At 39.0% G+C, this 19312-nt stretch overlaps 1 protein-coding gene across 2 annotated transcripts in view; it reads left to right on the top strand.

Moving 5' to 3' along the window:
* The window catches only part of PROS1 (protein S), a 101553-nt gene that overhangs the window by 48719 nt on the left and 33522 nt on the right, over nucleotides 1–19312 (top strand). For both annotated transcript variants that reach the window (XM_007986148.3, XM_073009665.1), the window contains exon 4: nucleotides 12221–12307. In XM_007986148.3, the coding sequence (XP_007984339.2) occupies nucleotides 12221–12307 (87 nt within the window). The remainder of the gene's footprint in view (nucleotides 1–12220; nucleotides 12308–19312) is intronic.

Below are 19312 nucleotides of genomic sequence, written 5' to 3'. Positions count from 1 at the left end.
GGCCTGCTCTTGGCTCACTGTAACTTCTGCTTCCCTGGGTTCAAGTGATTCTTGTGCCTCAGCCTCCTGAGTAACTGGAATTACAGGCATGTGCCACCACACCCAGCTAATTTTTGTATTTTTAGTAGAGACGGGGTTTTTCGCCATGTTGGCCAGGGTAGTCTTGGATTCCTGACCTCAAGCGTCCACCCTCCTCAGCCTCCTAAAGTGCTAGGGCTACAGGCATGACCCACCCTGCCCAGCCTTAGCTGCTGTAGTTTAAAAGGGCAGTGGGATATAGATATACATCCATGAAAAAGATGTTTTCTTTTGTAACGTTACATGTTACTCCTCACTTTTCAAAACAAAAACCAAGAATTTGTACTATGAAAGTGTAGAAAAGATAGTATATCTAGACTATTTCAGCTTTTTAATTTTAGATAGAAATGTAAATAGTTTATAATAAAAATAGACAATATTTGACTGTGAAATATTACGTATGCATTAAAAAATACAGAGTTAACTCTTGCTTGTTAGGGCCATGTAATGAGGCTGTGTTTTTGCAGGCACACTGCTGTAGAGGATACATTCCTTTGATCAGAGTACATTTGGATAAAGATAAATACCATGTTAATACAGCATTATGTGTTCTGGGGAAGTTCCTTAGATAAAATATTTTTCTTTTCTCCTTGTATCTCTGTTCCACTTTTCTAGTCCCACCCAACTCTTTCTTCTCTTTGCCTATCTCATTTGGCAACATGGTAAAAAAAAAAAAAAAAAAAAAAAGTATAAAACAAAACAAACTAAAACAAAAACACAAGATGTGGGCTCCAGCCTCAGACCTAAAAATTTTTAGCTGTGTCAGGTGAAACAAATTGTTTAGCTTTTCAGGTTCTGTAGTTTTAAGTGTGCCCTGTAACTATATTTTCTAACTTCAGAGCTTTGAAATCACCAAATAAGTCAATGTACATAAATAACTTACTGTGTCAAAATTTCTTCAAATGTATTCTTGTTTAATCAAAAATAAACTTTGTATTATGATTTGTCTTTTGATTTAAATTTCATATTTTGGTCTTTATTTGTATATAGGCATGTGTGGTGAATTCCACTGTTAAAAACAATTTTTAAAAATGTCCTGCCTGAGTTACACTTTTTTTTTTTTATTTGATGTGTATATTCTATAGGCCAATGGCTCTAATTTGAAAAGCAAAACAAAACAATCCTTTCCCTGGTAAATCTAACAGTAGTTTTACTAACTACAATAGCTCATATAGGAAGGTCCCTGTAGTGAGATAAGGTTACCAAAGAAATTAAAGAACTATAACCCATATATTTGGGACAACATTTAGACTTAGTTTTCAGGGGCTAATAAAGCACTTCAATTGCCCTACATATTCCCTGTGCTATCTTGAAAACATGCGATTTGGAAATAAGTACTCTGTGTTTCATTATAGTTTTTAAATTGTGTTCTTCTCTTTTGTAAGAAGTAGAATAAATCACTACCATTTCCATAGGCCTCGTATCACCTAACAGAGTGGGTGTTTCTATTAAAGACAGAGAAACTTCCTGAGAAGAATGGTAAACTCTGAGCCTAAATATAAACATTAGAAATCATTTTTTGGTGTAAGCTGGCAAAAAATAAAATAAGAAAAAAACCCTGAAAAATAAAAAATAAAGAAATTATTTTTAATTTCTAATTCCTGCCAAGTTGGTGAATTACTTCAGAATGCTGACTCCCTCCCTTCAAATCTTCTCTAAAGAAACAATAAGATTCCAAGCACGAATAATAACAAACTAAAATGACAACAACAAGAAGTGTAAGAAATGTCTGGGTAGATGAAAAGCTGGTCTGACCTGCTGGTATGTGTGGTGGGGGGATTGGGTTCTAACTGACAAGGCAGTAGTGACAGAACAGATTTGACCATTTAAAACATGGCCTGAGCTTTCCAATTGAGAAAACAAACACAAAAAGTACAAGAGAGCAAACCCCGAGTAACAAGAAGTTTTAAAATAACAAAAGCAGAGATAGAAATAAGTGGAATAGAAAAACAAAAGTGAGCATTAACAAAAGCAGATTCTCATTCTTCAAAAAGGTTAGTGAGTGAGACTGACATCTGGCAAGAATAATTAAGGAAAAACAAAATAGAGAACGAGGAAATGCCAATACATAGAGTACAAAGTAGAAAGGGAAAGTATTCTAAAGTCAACACAGGTTAAAAACATTATCGTAAAATATTACAAACAGCTACATCAAATACATTTGGAAACCTAAATAAAATGGATGTGTTCCTAGAAAAACACAAAATATCTGTAATTTCACAGGAAGCAATGGAGAACTTATACAAACAAGTATTAGACAAGTTGAAACCGCAGCCAAAGCCCTCTTCTTCCTATTTCTCCCAAAACCCAGATCCAGATGGTTTTACAAATGAACTCTTACAAATTTTAGGAAACTGTTAATGTTTCCCTTATTAAGATATTGTCCTTAAAAAATGAGCTTATTCTAAGAGGTTCGTGTAATCTTGACTCCAAAACCAAATAAAGACATTTAGTAAACTCATTTTAAAATTTAAGTGAGAGAATAAAAGAAAAATAGAATTCCTTTTGCTTTCGGAATTAATTCTAAATAAAATGATATTCAGTCCAATCTTGTGTGTTAAAAATAATATCATGATCAAGTAGAATTATTCCAGAAATTTAAAGATGATTTAGCATCAGAAAATCAGCTGGGTGCAGTGGCTTATGCCTGTAATCCCAGCCACTCAAGAGGCTGAAGTGGGAGGATCACTTGAGGCCAGAAGTTTGACACTAGCCTGGATAACATAGTAAGACCCCACCCCTAAAAGTGTAGTATTACCTCAGTTCATACAGAAAAAGCAGTTGATAGAGATCACTCCTTAGTTATGATAAAAGCTTTTGTCAAACTAAGAATATAAGAAAAGGTTCTGAGGTTGGTAAAGGTTAAATACAGAAAAACCACATAATTTATCTTCCAAATTTTCACACTTCAGTTCACGATTAATACTGCACGAGGTAAATGTCAGCTATAAAAAGAATAAAATAGGATTGTTTTGGGCAAATTGGCATGAGAAAGGAAGGAGGGAGGGATGGAAAGAGAAAGAGAGAAAAGAAAAAAGAAAAAGAAAGAAAATGAACAAAATCTACAGTAAACATTACACCTAATGGATAAAATTTAGTTATAGTTTCTTTGAGGTTGAGAACAGAAAGAAAAGTACTGGAGGTTACATTCAATGCAATAAGGAAAGAAAAATAGGGATTTTATAGATCATAAGCTATAATATAGTCCTGTCATTGTTTTTAATTGATATAATACTGGAAAAAAATAGAATCCATAGACAAAACATAAGAACACATAAGAGATTTAGGTAATTCTTTGACTCTCCTATAAAAATTCATAGTAGTTCTTTATGCAAGCAATAGTCTAGTAGAAATTTAAAAGATGATACCATTCACAATAGGAGCAAATCCCATAAAATATCTAGAAATATCTTAAAAACACAAAAAAGCCCTATGGAGAAAATTTTAATACTCAAATTGAAGACATAGAAAATGAATTAAAACCATGAAAAGATACTTCATGATCTTGAACTGAGTGATGCTATAAAGTGATCAGTTTTCAAATTGATTTTATTTTATCTTATTATATTTTATGATTTTAGAAATGAGGTCTCTCTTTGTTGCCCACGCTGGTCTCAAACTCCTGGGCTCAAGCAATCCTGCTGTCAGGGCTTCCCAAACTGCTAGGATTATAGGTGTGAGCTACTATGTGTGGCCATCCTCAAATTTATATGTTCAGAGCAATCTAGTTTAAAAAAAAATTTTTAAGAAACTTGATAAACTCATTTTAAAATTTAAGTGAGCAAATGAAAGTCCACACATGTCTAAAATACAAAAAAGAGAAATACTTTATCAAATATTAATAATACAAAGCTATAGAAATAAAACTATACGGTATTTTCAGAACATGTAGACTAATGAAACTGAACGGAAAGTTCAGAGAAAGACTCATGTATCTATAACAACCTAATATTTGATAAAGATGATACTGTAAGTCACTGTGGATTATTTAAAGATGGCATTGAGAAGAGTGGCCAGCTATTAGCAGACAAATAAATGTGGGTTTCTAATTACCACCAAATGTAAAGGTGAATTCTAGGTGGAATAACGACAAAAATGTTAAAATAAAACTATGAAATTAAAGAAACAATATGGGAGAATATCTTTGTGACTGATGGCCTGGGGGAAAATTTTAAATTCACAAACTGTAAGGTGAAATAATAAATTTGATTATAACAAAATTAAGAATTTATCTTACAAGAGAGACATGAATAGTAAGATTAAGAGACAAAGGACAGATCTGTCTCTGTCAAATAAATATCAAAAATATAAATATCAAGAGATGATATTTATAAATGTTTAAATTTTTTCAAATCTGCAGGAAAAACAAGTAAAGATCAATAGAAAAATGGTAAAAAAAAAAAAAATAGGGAAAGTTTTCAAAGAAGAAAACTTTCAGATTTGGAAAATGACATGAAAATATGCTCCGTCTCCTTAGAAATCAGAAAAACAATGTGATATTGCTTTATTACCTATTAGTCTGCCAAAAATTAGAAAGCAAGGATGTAGAAATCCTTGTACCCCACTGGTGAGAATGCACCTCTGCCAAGCCATTAAGTACAATCCTATTTAATGATCACACAATTCTACCCCTGGATATCTCTTCCAAAGAAATTGTTATGCAGGTACTAAGGAGACATGCATGAGGATGTACTTTCTACCTTCTTGTAGAGGTAGAAAATTGGAGATAATTTGAGTGTCTATCATGTGTAGACAGAATTATAAAGTGGTGGTTGCATACTGTGATGTAACGCTTAGTGGTTAGTAGCAATGAATTATGTGTAGCAGCATAGATTGATCATAAAAATCAGATGCTGAGTGAAAAATGTTAGAGGATGTGATATATTATACAAAACCATTTACACACATGAATAAAAACATGGACAGGAAATTGTAAATATATGTTTTCAAGAACACTTACAAATTTTAAAAATACACATAACCACTGGGCGTGGTGTCTCATGCCTGTAATTCCAGCACTTTGGGAGGCTGAGGAGGACAGATCACTTGAAGTTAGGAGTTCGAGACCAGCCTGACTAGCATGGTGAAACTCCATTACTAGTCAAAATATAAAGATTAGCCAGGAATGAAGGAGTGGTGGCGAGGCTTGTAATCCCAGCTACTGGGGAGGCTGAGGGATGAGAATCGCTTGAACCCAGAAGGTGGAGGTTGCAGTGAGCCAAGATCATGCCACTGCACTCCAGCCTGGGCGACAGAGACTCTGTCTCAAAGAAAAAACAAAACAAAACAACAAACAAACAAAAAAACCAAAAACCACACAACCCATTAGAATGACTGCCTAAAGCGTGAATGAAAGTGGAAATGGAGGAAATGGAGATAGAAAGAAATATCTATGTATTTTTTGAAAGCAAGTGATGGGCTTTTTCAAAGACGAGCGATCATAATGCAGTCAAAGGGGTGGGGTATGAATAACTCAGCCTTGTGCTCCTCCAGTCAAAACAAGCAAACATTCAGCCTTTTATGTGATGTCTTTTCTGTGACTTAAAGACAGATGGGTATAAAGTAGTTTCTTGGAGAAATAAAAAATTTACTTGACTCGTGATCCATTATAATTCCTTTGTCTAGGAGTCAGTGACTGTTCGAACTATTTTTTAGAATTGACAAATCAAGATAGCTAGGATAGTGGTGCCTATAGAAAGTGGCAAAAGGAAACCAGTTTAATTGTTAATAAAACTAATGGTGAAAAATATAAGTAAAGGTACATGTAGCAAGATCTTTTCCTAAGAGGTTATGCCTTGACCACCAGAACCTCTCTTGAAAGGGTCTGTTGCTTAGCCTTTCTCTCCTATGGTCCTAACTTCTGTTTTTAATCCCTTTTCTTGTGGGAGCTTCTGCATCAGTTTACAGAAGCAGAGACAATCTCCCTCCAGCTTTCACCTTCCTGTTTACCCTCCTCAATTTTTCCTATTCCTGTTGTGTGGTAAAAAAGATAAGCGGGAATATGAGGGTTCTGTATTGCATTGCTTTGGAATGGCAAAGCAACTGGCTCTCCACACTGTAATTCTGAATGCACTTTTCCATGACAGTATTATCATGAATATTAATGTAGGCTTCTATATAACATGCCTTATGTGTTTAAGCTAATGTAGTCTGGCCTGGGGTTCTAAATCCATATGAAACATTTCACTTGGGTCTCCAGCCTCAGGGCTTTCAAATTTTGGCTGTTATTCACTGTAAAATTTGCCAGAGATGCGAAATGAAGCTTTCTCAAAAGTGATGATTCTAATGAAGTATTCACACTAGAATAAATGAAGTCTGAGAGTAGATGATACAAGGGGAAGGACAAATGAACCAAAGATAAGACTATTCGAGACCTACAACTACTTGGGTTTTACTGGGGCTGAGTTTGGCTCCCTTCCCCTATCTCTTGTACCCTTTTGCGTTACTACCTTCCATCATGGACTGCTACAGTAAGAAGGCCCTTACCAGATGATTAGCACCTTCATATTGGACTTCCCAGCCTCCAGAACTGTAAAAAAATAATTTTTTTCTTTATAAATTACTGAGTCTGTGGTATTCTGTTATAGAAACACAAAAAGGGCTAAGACGAAACACTGGTGCCAGACATTGGCTTGTTTCTATAACAAATACCTGAAAATGTGGAAGCAGTTTTGAACTGGGTAGTGGCTAAAGTCTGGAAGAATCTGGAGGAGCAGGCTAGGAAAAGCCTAGATAGCTGTGAATGGACCATTGAGGAAGATTCTGGTGAAGAGTCAAAAAAAGAGAAGACATGTAGGAAAAGAATGTAACTTCTTAGAGATTACTTAAGTGTCATGATTAGATTGTTGGTAGGCATATGAATGCTAAAGGCCATTCTGATGAGATCCTAGATGGAAATGAGAAACAAAGCACTGGAAACTAGAGTAAAGACCAACATTATTACAAGGTGGCAAAGAAATTGGCTGAATTATCTCCATGCCTGAGAGCTTTAGGGAAGGCTGAATTTAAGAGATATGTACTAGGATAGCAGAGATTTCTAAGCAAAATATTGAAGGAACTGTGTGGCTACGTTTATTTATCTATTTATTTATTTAGAGACAGAGTCTTGCTTTGTCACCCAGGCTGGAGTGCAGTGGTGTGATCTTGGCTCACTGCAGCCTCTGCCTCCCAAGTTCAAGCAGTTCTTGTACCTCAGCCTCCCAAGTAGCTAGGATTACAGGTGTGTGCCACCACACCTGGCTAATTTTTGTATTTTTAGTAGAGACAACATTTTTTCATGTTTGCTAGGCGGCCTCAAACTCCTTACCTTAAGTGATCCACGTGACTCAGCCTCCCAAAGAACTAGGATTACAGGTGTGAGCTACTGTGCCCAGCCTTTGTGGTTACTTTTAACTGCATATAGTAATATATGAGAAAAAGAGAAATGATTTAAAGATGGGATTTATAAGTAAAAGGGAATCAGGGCAAAAATACTTGGGAAATTCACAGCCTGGTCATATAAAGAGTGAAAAGGTCTTTAGGAGAGCAAACCAATGGTGTGTCCCAAGTTACCATTTGCCAAAGAGATTACCATGAATAGAAAGGAGCCAGAAGCTCATTATTTTAAGTGAAGTAACTCAGGAATGGAAAACCAAACACTGTATGTTCACAGTCATAAGTGGGAGCTAAGCTATGAGGATGCAAAGGCATAAGAGTGATACAATGGACTTTGGAGACTCGGGAGAACTGGTGGAAGCGGGGTGAAAGATAAAAGACTACATGTTGGGTACAGTGTACACTGCTTGGGTAATGGATGAACCAAAATCTCAGCAATCACTATGAAAGAACTTACTTATACATGTAACGAAACACCACCTATTCCCCGCAAAACCTGTTGAAATTAAAATAAATAAATAGATAAATACATAAATAAATAAATGAATAGAGCCAGGTGCTGTTTTTCAAAACAATGGGTGAAAGACCTCAAAGACATCTGAGAGATTTTTGAGGCTGCCTCTCCCATCACTGGCCCAGAGCAGGACCTTGATGCAGTTTCCAGAGGGGCACCTGCAGGACCACCACTGCTCAGCACAACCTAGGGATTCTGCTGCTTGAATTTCAGCACAGTGTCCCTTGGCCCTCCCAAACATGGCTCAAGTGGGCCTAGGTGCATCTCAACCCACCACTCTGGAATGTACATACCTCATAAGCCTTGGTGGCATTCATGCGGTGTTAATTTTGCATGTGCACAGAATGCAAGAGCTGTGGGGTCATGGTGGCCTCCATCTAGATGTCAAAGGTTATTATGGACAGTCTGGGGGTGCCCAGGCAGAGACTTGTTACAGCAGCAGAGCCACTGTAGTGAACCCCCACCAGGGCAATGCCTAGTGGAGCCATGGGAGTTGGGAAGCCCCAAGAGCCCAGAACTATAGAGCTACAAGTATGCAACTTCTGTCTGGGAAAGCTGCAGGCACAAGACTCCAACTTGTGAGAGCTGCAGCATGGCCTACACCCAGCAAAACCATAGGGATGGGTTGGCCAAGGCCTTGAGATCTCAACCCCTACCCCTGTGTGCTCAGAAGTCAGCATATAGAGTCAAGGAAAACTGTATTAGAGCTTTAACATTTTATGTTGTTTTTCTTCATGAGTTTTGGACTTCCTTAGGACCAGTTACTGTTCTTACCTATTTTTCCTTTTTGTAATGGAATCATGTTTATCTCATTGCATTTTGGAAACTCATAGCTGGTGGGAATTTGCCTTAGGGTGAATTATGCCTTGAGTCTCACCCACATGTGATTTAGATGAGACTTTGGACTTTGGACTTTTGAGTTGGTGCTAGTATGAGTTAAGACATGGGGGCTTGTATTAGTCTGTTTTCACACTATTATTATAAAGATATACCCAAGACTGGATAATTTATAAAGAAAAGAGGTTTAATTGACTTATAGTTCAGCATGACTGGGGAGATCTTGGGAAACTTAGAATCATGACAGAAGGCAAAGGGAAAGCGTATTCGTTTATTTTCATGTTGCTAATAAAGACATACCTGAGACTGGGTAATTTGTAATGTAAAAGAGGTTTAATTGACTCATAGTTCCACATGGCTGGAAAGACCTCATAGTCATGGCAGAAGGTGAATGGGGAGCAAAGTTACATCTTACATGGCAACAGGCAAGAGAGCTTGTGCAGGGGACCTCCCATCTATAAAACCATCAGATCTCGTGAGACTTACTACCATGAGAACAGTGTGGGGGAAATTGCCCCCCATGATTCAATTATCTCCACCTGGCCCTGCCCTTGACACATGGGGATTATTACAATTCAAGGTGAGATTTGGGTGGGGACACAGCCAAACCATATTAGGAAGCAAGGCACCTTCTTCACAAGGCAGCAGGAAGGAGGATGAACACAGGAGGAACTACCAAATACGTAAAATCATCAGATCTTGTGAGAACACCATGGGGAAAATCGCCCCCCCCCCACCCCCGATTCAATTACCTCTACCTGGTCTGTCCCTTGACACATGGGGATGGGGAGTTTAGAATTCAAGATGAGATTTTGGGTGGGGACACAGCCAAACCATATCAGGGCTACTGAGATGGAATGAGTATATTTTGCACATGAGAAGGACGTGAATTTTGGGGGCTGGAGCAAATGCTAGGCGTGAATGTGACCCTCAAAAAGCATCTGCTGGAAACTTAATTTCCAGTGGAACAGTGTTGAGAGGTGGGGCCTCATGGGAGGTGTTTAGGTCATTAGGGCTCCACCCTCATGAATGGCCTCACACCAATTATGAAAGGGTTGGAGGCTGCAAGTTCGGCCTCTCGCTCTTTCACCCTCTCAACTCTCTTGCCATCTGCTGGGGGATGGTGTAACAAGAGGGCCTTCATGAGATGCCAAAGTACCTTGATATCAGACTTCCCAGCTTCCAGAACTGGGAAAAGTAAATTTCTTTTATAAATTAGCCAGTCTGTGGTATTTTGTTATAGCAACACAAAGTGGACTAAGATAGGGGCTCCAGAAACACCCCCATGATGTGTAAGGTAAGACTTACTTGGGAGGATATTCTGACTCACCATGGTAGACTGAATAATGACCTCCTTACTCTACCCTGCCTAGCCCTCCCTGCCCCAAACATATCTATGTCCTAATCCTCAGAACTTGTCACTGTTACCTTATATGGCAAATGGATACTTTGCAGATGCAATGAAAGATCTTTCCATGGAGATATTATCCTGGGATATCTGAGAGGACTCGATAAAACCATAAGGGTCTTCATAACAGGATGGCAGGAGATCAGAGTCAGTAGTAGGATATGGAATTGACAAAGCAAGAACTGGTAGACATACAAGGATGAGGCCACGAGCCCAGGAATGCAGATGCCTCTAGAAGCTGAAAAAGGCAAGGAAAGGGATTCTTCCTTGAAGTCTCCAGAAGGAATGGATCCCTGCTAGCCCTTTGGTTTTAGACTTTCCGCACTGTAAAACAATACATTTTTATTATTTAAAGCTACTAAATTTGTGGTAATTTGTCATAGCAGCCATAGGTAACTTAAACACATACTGACTTCAAATGAATCTTTTAATCTGTCTGTGATAAATTATATTTTTCCAAAGATAGTTCAAAAATGTCTCCCATTCCACATGCCCTTCTGCAGTGTCATTATGCCATATCCTGGTCAAGAGGTAGCATAAATCCCCCACCCACACCCTACCCTTTGAATCTGGGTGGATCCTGGGACCACTTTGATCAATATAATATGATAGAAGTGATACAATGTCCCATAACTGCCATAGCAGCTGACTTTCTCTCTCTTAGAAGTTAGCTGTCATGAAAGAAGTGCCACTGTAAGACCAGCATGCTAAGGGAAACACCCACACGGAGAACTTTGAAGCAGGATCTATCATATGGAAAGAGAGATGCCAAAGAACACTAGCTCCATCTAGGAAGCAGTCCCCTGCCACAGCCATCCTGGTTGACTCCACTGGCAGCAGAGACAAACAACCCAACCAAACTCTGCAAATATTTGACCCACAAATCATGAGAAAAACACAATGATTTTTTAGGCTACTAATTTTGGGGGTGGTTTGTTACTTGGCAAAAGCTAAGTAAAACACCATCTTTTTTTATAGTAAGTCGGTGACTGTCTGAACAATGAAGTAATACATATAGTGTCTTTAATGCCTGTTAAGAAATATATTTTTGGCACTAAATAACTTCTAGTTACCTTAAAGTCGCAAAGTATTTCATCTTTACAATTCCAGCTGTCATTTCTTAGTTTCCTAGCAATATCTACCAGGTTGCTATATCTGATTTCACAGGGTTGTAGTGAAGAATGAAGGGAATGAAGTAAACCTGTTTTGTAATATAGAAGCATTATACAAATATTATTGTATTAATCTCAGGGCAACAGTAGAAGAATTCAAAGTAGCCTATAGCAAGTAGAAACACGAACTGATTCTATTGACTTAATTATGTATACTTTATAAATCAGACTCTGGTCAATAGATTTGAGAGTAACATCTTGTTTCTGCTATGGAATTAAAACCATATATGACAATAAATTTCTGTGCTAAATCAAGGTTTTTTTCACTTCTGACTTTAAGGTTCTTCTCCAGAGAGAAGAAGCTGTTACAGACCAATATTTTTTTTTTTTTTTTTTTTTTTTGAAATGGAGTCTCGCTCTGTCTCCCAGGCTGGAGTGCAGTGGCCGGATCTCAGCTCACTGCAAGCTCCGCCTCCCGGGTTCCCGCCATTCTCCTGCCTCAGCCTCCCGAGTAGCTGGGACTACAGGCGCCCGCCACCTCGCCCGGCTAGTTTTTTGTATTTTTTAGTAGAGACGGGGTTTCACCGGGTTAGCCAGGATGGTCTCGATCTCCTGACCTTGTGATCCACCCGTCTCGGCCTCCCAAAGTGCTGGGATTACAGGCTTGAGCCACCGCACCCGGCCCCTCCGACCTATTTTTTATGATTCTGTATCTGTTGCCATCTTGCTTGTAGATTTTTAATTTTGCAAAAAGGTAGATGGAAACGTTTAGAATTGCATTTTGAAGGCTGAATCTTGTGAATCCACAGGAGCATAAATATTCTACCTCTTGGGACGGTTCCTACCATGAATTCAGATCAAGTATGTGTGTCTAAGAATGTTCGTTTTTCTTTTCAGTTTGTCTTCGTTCTTTTCAACCTGGGTTATTCACTGCTGCACGCCAGTCAACTGATGCTTATCCTGACCTGAGAAGCTGTGTCAATGGTAAGCACTTCCACCATCTATTGAAAAAACAAAACAAAGACTCAGTAGGTAAAGTACACCCATGCTAATGTACACTAATGTTTCAAAATCGAGAAATGATCCTTTGATGGGTTGTATGTCCAGCAAAGAAGTATTTTCAAACTGCATTTAAAATACTTGTTTGTGGTTGTAAATGCCGCTGTATTACTCAAAATGAATTTTTTTGCCTAATGTTTAAACTGAACAGGGTTCTTTGTTTTAGTAAGCTTTAGGTCAACAGCTTCAGAATTTTTATTCCCAATGGCTTTATTTTGGCTGTTGTTGCATAATCAAGTAGTGTGACTAAATGTTACAGTAGGTTAATAGCTCAAAGTAGAGCCACGTTTATTCTTCTAACTTTCTGGCACTGATACTATAAACGTGGAAAATGTTATATGAATCAAATTAGCTTTCTTGCTCTGAAGTTCACAAGGGGCCTAATGATAATTCTGGTAGATTATTTTTGACTCTTTGTTGGGAAATTGGTAAATTAGTAAAAGCAAATGGTGCAACCGCAGATATAAATTGTGATGTTTGTTCAGAGAATATTTTACATCCAGCATTGACATTCTCTAGATATTCATTTAACTGTGTTTTTCTCTAACTTAAAGTGCTTGCAATTACACAGGTAGAACAGTTTGTCTGAACATGTATGTTTAATTATTTAATTCATGCTTTATCTTTTCTTAAAATTCACCAAAGAACAGAAGAATAATAGTTTTGATAAAAATTTTCTATTAGTTTGTTTTCTGTGATTTTTAACTAATACCTAATGTATTACCACGTTTCAAAAAACTTGATCCTATGAAGACTTTTTAAAAAATTGTGGAATTAATTAGGCATTATTTAGGTTGGTTATTTATTTATTTATTAAACAACAAAAATTTTCTTTGACTAACATATGCAAAGAGATAGAAATATTGGCAGTACTGGGAGTATTGGAAGTATTGGAAGGATAGGAAGAACATGTATGGTTGATTGGGAAGTTGAGAAGCTGGTGTGCAAGTGTGCAGAAACCAAGGGACTATTGCAGTGTGTGATGAGGGGACAGAAATTACAAATAAAAAACAAATAGCATGTCATTTGCCGTATTGATAAAGTACTTTGATTGTTTAGGAAGAAAATAAACAAGGCACTATAATTGATCTTTACTTGTACTTTTTTTTTTTTTTTGACAAGCTCTTGCTCTGTTGCCCAGGCTGGAGTGCAATGGTGCAATCATGGCTCACTGCAGCCTCAACCTCCTAGGTTCAAGCAATCCTCCTACCTCAGCTGCCTGAGTAGCTGGAACTACAGGCACATATCATCACTCCTGGCTAATTTATTTTTTATAGAGATGGGGTCTTGGGTGTGTTGTCCAGGCTGGTCTCAGACTCCTGGCCTCAAGCAATCCTCCTACCTGGGCCTCCCAAACTGCTAGGATTACAGGCATGAAACACCATTCCAGGCCCTACTTTGTACTTCTTAATATTGCTCTTTTTCTCTGCTAATATTCCTTATTTTAAAATCTATCTTATATTAATATAGTCACTCTGGCTTTCTTTTGATTAGTGTTTTTATGGTTTACTTTTCTGTCCATTAACTTTGAACATACCAGTGTGTTTATATTTCAAGTGAGTTTCTTTTGGGTCTTGCTGTTTTCTCCAATCTGACAATGTCTGTCTTTTAAGTGGAGTGTTAGACTATAAACATTTACATTTAATGTTACCATTGATGATGTTAAAGTCCATTAATCCCATCTGTTCTTTTTTTTTTTCTTTCCCTTCTTTTTTTTTTTTTTTTTTTTTTTTTTGCGGGGTGGCGTGGGGCTGGAAGTTGATTCCATTTTTCCATTTTATCTCCTCTGTTATTAATTATGCTTCTCAAACTTCTTTTACTCATTTCTTTTCTTTTCTTTTTTTTTTCTTTCGGTCAGGATCTCACTCTCTAGTCCAGGCTGGAGTGTGGTGGGGTGATCATAGCTCATTGCAGCCTTGAACTCCTGGTCTCAAATCCTTCTTCCTTTCTGCCTCAGCCTCCTTAGTAGCTAGAGCTGCAGGCATGTAGCACCATGTCCAGCTAATTTTTCAATTTGTTTGTAGAGATAGGGTCTCACTTTGTTGCCTAGATAGTTTTGAACTCCTGGCTTCAAGTGATCTTTTTACCTTGGCCTTCCAAAGTGCTGGGATTACAGGCATGAGCCACTGTGCCAGACCTCATTTCCTCTATTTTTTTTTTGTGCTGTTTCTGCCTTACATTTTAATATTATACATTATAAACTCCATGATATGTTAATTTATAAATAGCTTATCAAATGAGAAAATATTGTTTTGTTTTATTTATTTATTTATTTTTGAGACAGAGTCTTGTGCTGTCATCTAAGCTGGAGTGCAGTGGCACAATCTCAGCTCATTGCAACCTCTGTCTGCTGGATTCAAATCATTCTTGTGCCTCAGCCTCCCAAGTAGCTGGGATTACAGGCCTGGCTAATTTTTTTGTATTTTTGTGGAGACAGGGTTTTGCCATGTTGCCTAGGCTGGCCTCAAATTCCTGGCTGCAAGTGATCCACCCACCTTGGCCTCCCAAAATGCTAGGATTACAGGCATGAGCCATTGGCACCTGTCCCAGAAAACATTGTTCTGTATTTTCTCATATGTTTACCATTTCTGGCATTCCATATTCTTTTTTATAGATCCACATTTCCATCTGACAACATGTTCCTTCTGCCTGAAGAAATTCCTTTAACATTTCTTATACTACATATCTGATGAAGATGGATTTTTCTCTTTTTTTTTTTTTTTTTTTTTTTTTTGAGACAGAGTCTGGCTCTGTCACCCAGGCTGCAGTGCAGTGGCACAACCTCAGCTCACTGCAAGCTCCATCTCCCGGGTTCATGCCATTCTCCTGCCTCAGCTCCCCGAGTAGCTAGGACTACAGGTGCCTGCCGCCATGCCCAGCTAATTTGTTGTATTTTTTGTAGAGACAGGGTTTCACCCTGTTAGCCAGGATGGCCTTGATTTCCTGACCTTGTGATCCGACTGCCTTGGCCTCCCAAAGTGCTGGGATTACAGGCATAAGCCACCGTGCCCAGCCGTTCTCATATTTTTTAATTAAAAAATAGTGTATTGCCTTTATTTTGGGGAGATATTTTTATTGGGTAAAGACTTCCATGTCGATAGTGTTCCATCAGTATGTCAAAGATGTCTTGCCATTGTCCTTACACTTGAATAGATGCTGATGGGAAAACTACTGTTATTCTCAGTTTTTTTTTTCTATGTATGCACTGTGTTTTAGATTTCTCTTTTTCCCTGGTTTTCTCTAATTTGACATAGTATTTTTAGGTTTATCCTGATTAGTGTTTAGTGGGCTTCTTGGATCTGCGTGTTCATAGTTTTCATCAAATTTAGAAAACGATTTACTGTTATTTATTCAAATTTCTTTTTTCTTTTTCCCTGCTATCTTTCCTCTTCTCTTGGAATGTCCATAACATGTATTAGGCCATTTGATATTGTTTAACAAGTCATTCATGCTCTAATTATTTATCAGTTTATTTATGTATTTATTGTTTTTATACTTCTTATCTGTCCTTCCTTGATTTTGGATAGTTTTTATGTCTTCAAGTTCACTCTTCTTTTCTTCTCCCGTGGATAATTTACTTTTAATCCCATTTAGTGTATTTTTCATTTTATGTAGTCTATTTTTCATCTCAATATGTCCCATTTGGGTCTGTTCCACATCTGCTATTTTATTTTATTTTTTTTCATCATGCCTATATTTACTACTGGAACATGGGGAGTGCACCTAAAATAATTTTATTTATTTATTTTTCTGATTTTTTGGTCATCTCTTTCATTTTAGATATATTTTCATCTACTGATTTTTCTCTTGGTTATAATTTTTTTTTCTTGTTTCTTTACATGCCTATTATTTTCTTAATTTAATTTAATTTTACATTATACTTTATTTTATTTGGATATAAGATCTCACTGTTACCCAGACTGGAGTCCAGTGGTATGATCATAACTCACAGTAACTTCAAACTCCTGGTCTCAAGCTATCCCCCTACCTTAGCCTCTCAAATAGCTGGGACAACAGGCATGGACTGCCACAGCTGGGGAATTCATTTTTTAAATTAATTTTAAAGATTACATCTCGCTATGTTGCCAACACTGGTCTTAACTCCTGGCCTCAAATGATCCTCCCTCATCTGCCTCCCAAAGTGCAGAGTGAACCACTGCATCTGACTCCTACTTATTTTTAATTGTTTACTGAACCAAACAAACAATACTATTCTCAGTATAAATAGAAAAAAAGAACTTAGAACTTTCAGTTTGGGCTAAGATGATGTAACAGGGACCAAGTTTATCCTCCTGCCTTAAATAAGTAGAACTTCAGTCTAAGTATATAAAATAATGGTTATGAACATTGGAGAACAGGAAGCAGAACACTGTGAGTCCTAAGGAAAAGAAAATAAGCTTACAGCTTGTGTTGCTGGGTCCTGGATTTTCTTGTCTTCTTCCAAATAGTGTTTGATTTTGTTGTGGCGTTTAGGTAACTTATGTGGAATACATTAAAAACAAATCTTTTGAGGTTTGATTTTAAGCTCTGTTAAGGCAATCCGGAGTAGCCATTAGCTTAAAACTAATTTAGCCTCAATAATAAGTCTATGTCCTTGTGAGGAGTCTACCTGATGCCCTTTGTACTATGAAATATTTTAGGTCTGGGTAGTCTAAAACAAACTATCCCTATCCCTCTATGAGCTCTGGAAATTTTCCTGTGCAAATCATCATTCGGCCAAAGACCTTAGGGGATCTTTTTGCAGATCTCTGGAGACTCTCTTTCTCTTTTTCTCTCTCTCTCTTTTCCTCTCTCTTTCCATACACACATATTTTTTTTCCCCTCTCTCTGCCTTTATAGTACTCTGACCAGCAAAATTCCAATTTGATCTCCCCAAACTCTAATATTTGTTTTCTCAACCCAGGGAGACCACTGGACTCTGTTTGTGTTTCTTGCACTGTTGCATAGAAGCTATCTCCAGGCAGTAATGTGGTCCAATTGTAGGTCTCAGCTTGTTTATTTTCTTTTCCTTAGGAATCATGATGTTCTCCTTCCTGTTCTCCAGTGTTTGAAAAATAATTATTTTACATAGTTAGACTGAAGTTCTACTTATTTAAGGCAGGAAGATAAATCTGTTCCTTGTTACATCGTCTTAGCCCAAATTGAAAGTTTTAAGTTCTTTTTTCTTTTCTTTTCTTTTTTTTTTGAGAGAGAGAGCCTTGCTCTATCACAGTGGCATGATCTTGGCTTACTGCAGCCTCTGCCTCCCAGGTTCAAGCAATTCTTGTACTTTAGACTCCGGACTAGCTAGGACTACAGGAGTGTGCCATCATGCCCAGCTAAGTTTTGTATTTTTAGTAGAGACAGGGTTTCACCTTGTTGCCCAGGCCCCAAGTGATTGGCCTGCCTTGGTCTCCCAAAGTGCTGGGATTACAGGTGTGAGCCATCATGCCTAACCTCTTTTTTCTCTTAATGTTGAGAATAGTATTGTTCTGTCTACCTCATGGGATTGTTCTAAGGCTCAAATGAGGTAATATATTTGGAAAAATATCTAAATTACAGTTACAAAATACTGTATATATTTGCAATGTAAAAGTAGTGTTATGGAATCTTTGGGATGTTGCTTTTCTGTCTGGAAACTTCTGTAGCCAGTAGTGCCTTTGCCCGAGTTCTTGTCCGGCATCCATGAAGAATGAGGTACGCAGAAAAGTAGAGTGAGCAAGATGAACAGGAGCTTTACTGAGCATTAGAACAGCTCAGAGGAGACCTTCAGTGGGTAGCTCATCTCTGTAGGCAGGTTGTCCCATCAAGTGTTCAGCTCTCAGCGGAGAGGAGGCCTTGAAGCAGGTGGCTCGTCTTTGTAGCCAGGTCATCCCATTGTCTCTGCAGCTGTCAGTAGAGAGGAGGCCTAGAGTGGGTAGCTCCTCTCTGCGGCTGGTTGTCCCATCAGCAGCTCTCAGCAGAGGAGGGCCTGGAGAGGGTGGTTCTTCTCTGCAGACAGGTCATTTGATGTCTGCAGCTCCCAGTAGAGAGGAGGCCCTGGAGATGGTAGCTCCTTTCTGCAGCTGGCCGTCTGTATATCTGTTCTGTTCTGGCTGAGTCCGGGGTTTTTATGGTCTTCAGAGAGGGAAAGTGCATGCTGACTCGTCCATGGGCTGCCACAGGTGGGCCCAGGAAAAAGCACCAAGAATTCCCCCTTCAGTCAGCAGGACTGGCAGCCCAGCCCAAAGGCCTCAGGCCTTTCCCAGCCTTCCCAGTCTGAAGGTGGGACTTCATGGGGGATCCACCCTTTTCCACACAGGCAGCTGTCTACCTCCCACCACTGTTCATGGCACCCAGGCTCTTTGTGCCAAGGGGGTGCCTGCAGGCCAGCACTGAGCTGCCCTCAGCACCCCTGTCAGCTCCCCTCCCATGCTTGTTGGAGCCCAAAGACTGGAGGGGGCAGGGGGCTGGCATTTTAGCACTGCCCTGAGCCTATGCCCACCCGGCCGGACTGCAACAGCAGCCGGCTTCAGCCCCAACCTTGTTCCATGACCAGAGTGGGTGCCAGCAGTGAGGAGAGACCAGGAAGCAGGAGCAGGCACTTCTGAGCCTGTGGTGGGCACAATGGGCCTTCTCAGGCCCCCAAGAGCACAGAGATGCCCAGGTTTACAACCAGACTTGGGCAGCTGCAGCTGCACTCAGGGGACTCTTGTCCCACCAGTTTGGAAGGGGTGGGGCTCCCCCTTGTCCTTGGCTTTCACCAGCTCTGTGGCGCGTGCAGCCCCAGCCATGCCTCTTAGATCAGAGTGGATGCTTGCTGCAAGGAGAAGCCTGGAAGTGGGAGCAGGCCCCCAAGAGCACAGAGACACCCGGGTCCAGAGCCACGACAAGGAAGCTGCAGCAGCATCCGGGGAGTGTGGGGCTCCTACCTGCTCTGTGGAGAGTGGGAGACCCTGGCCCACCTCCCTA

This window comes from Chlorocebus sabaeus, chromosome 22, assembly GCF_047675955.1.
Source record: "Chlorocebus sabaeus isolate Y175 chromosome 22, mChlSab1.0.hap1, whole genome shotgun sequence".
NCBI classification, from domain to species: domain Eukaryota; kingdom Metazoa; phylum Chordata; class Mammalia; order Primates; family Cercopithecidae; genus Chlorocebus; species Chlorocebus sabaeus.
Note: the sequence above shows the minus strand (reverse complement) of the source record. Positions and strands in the feature narration are given on the sequence as shown.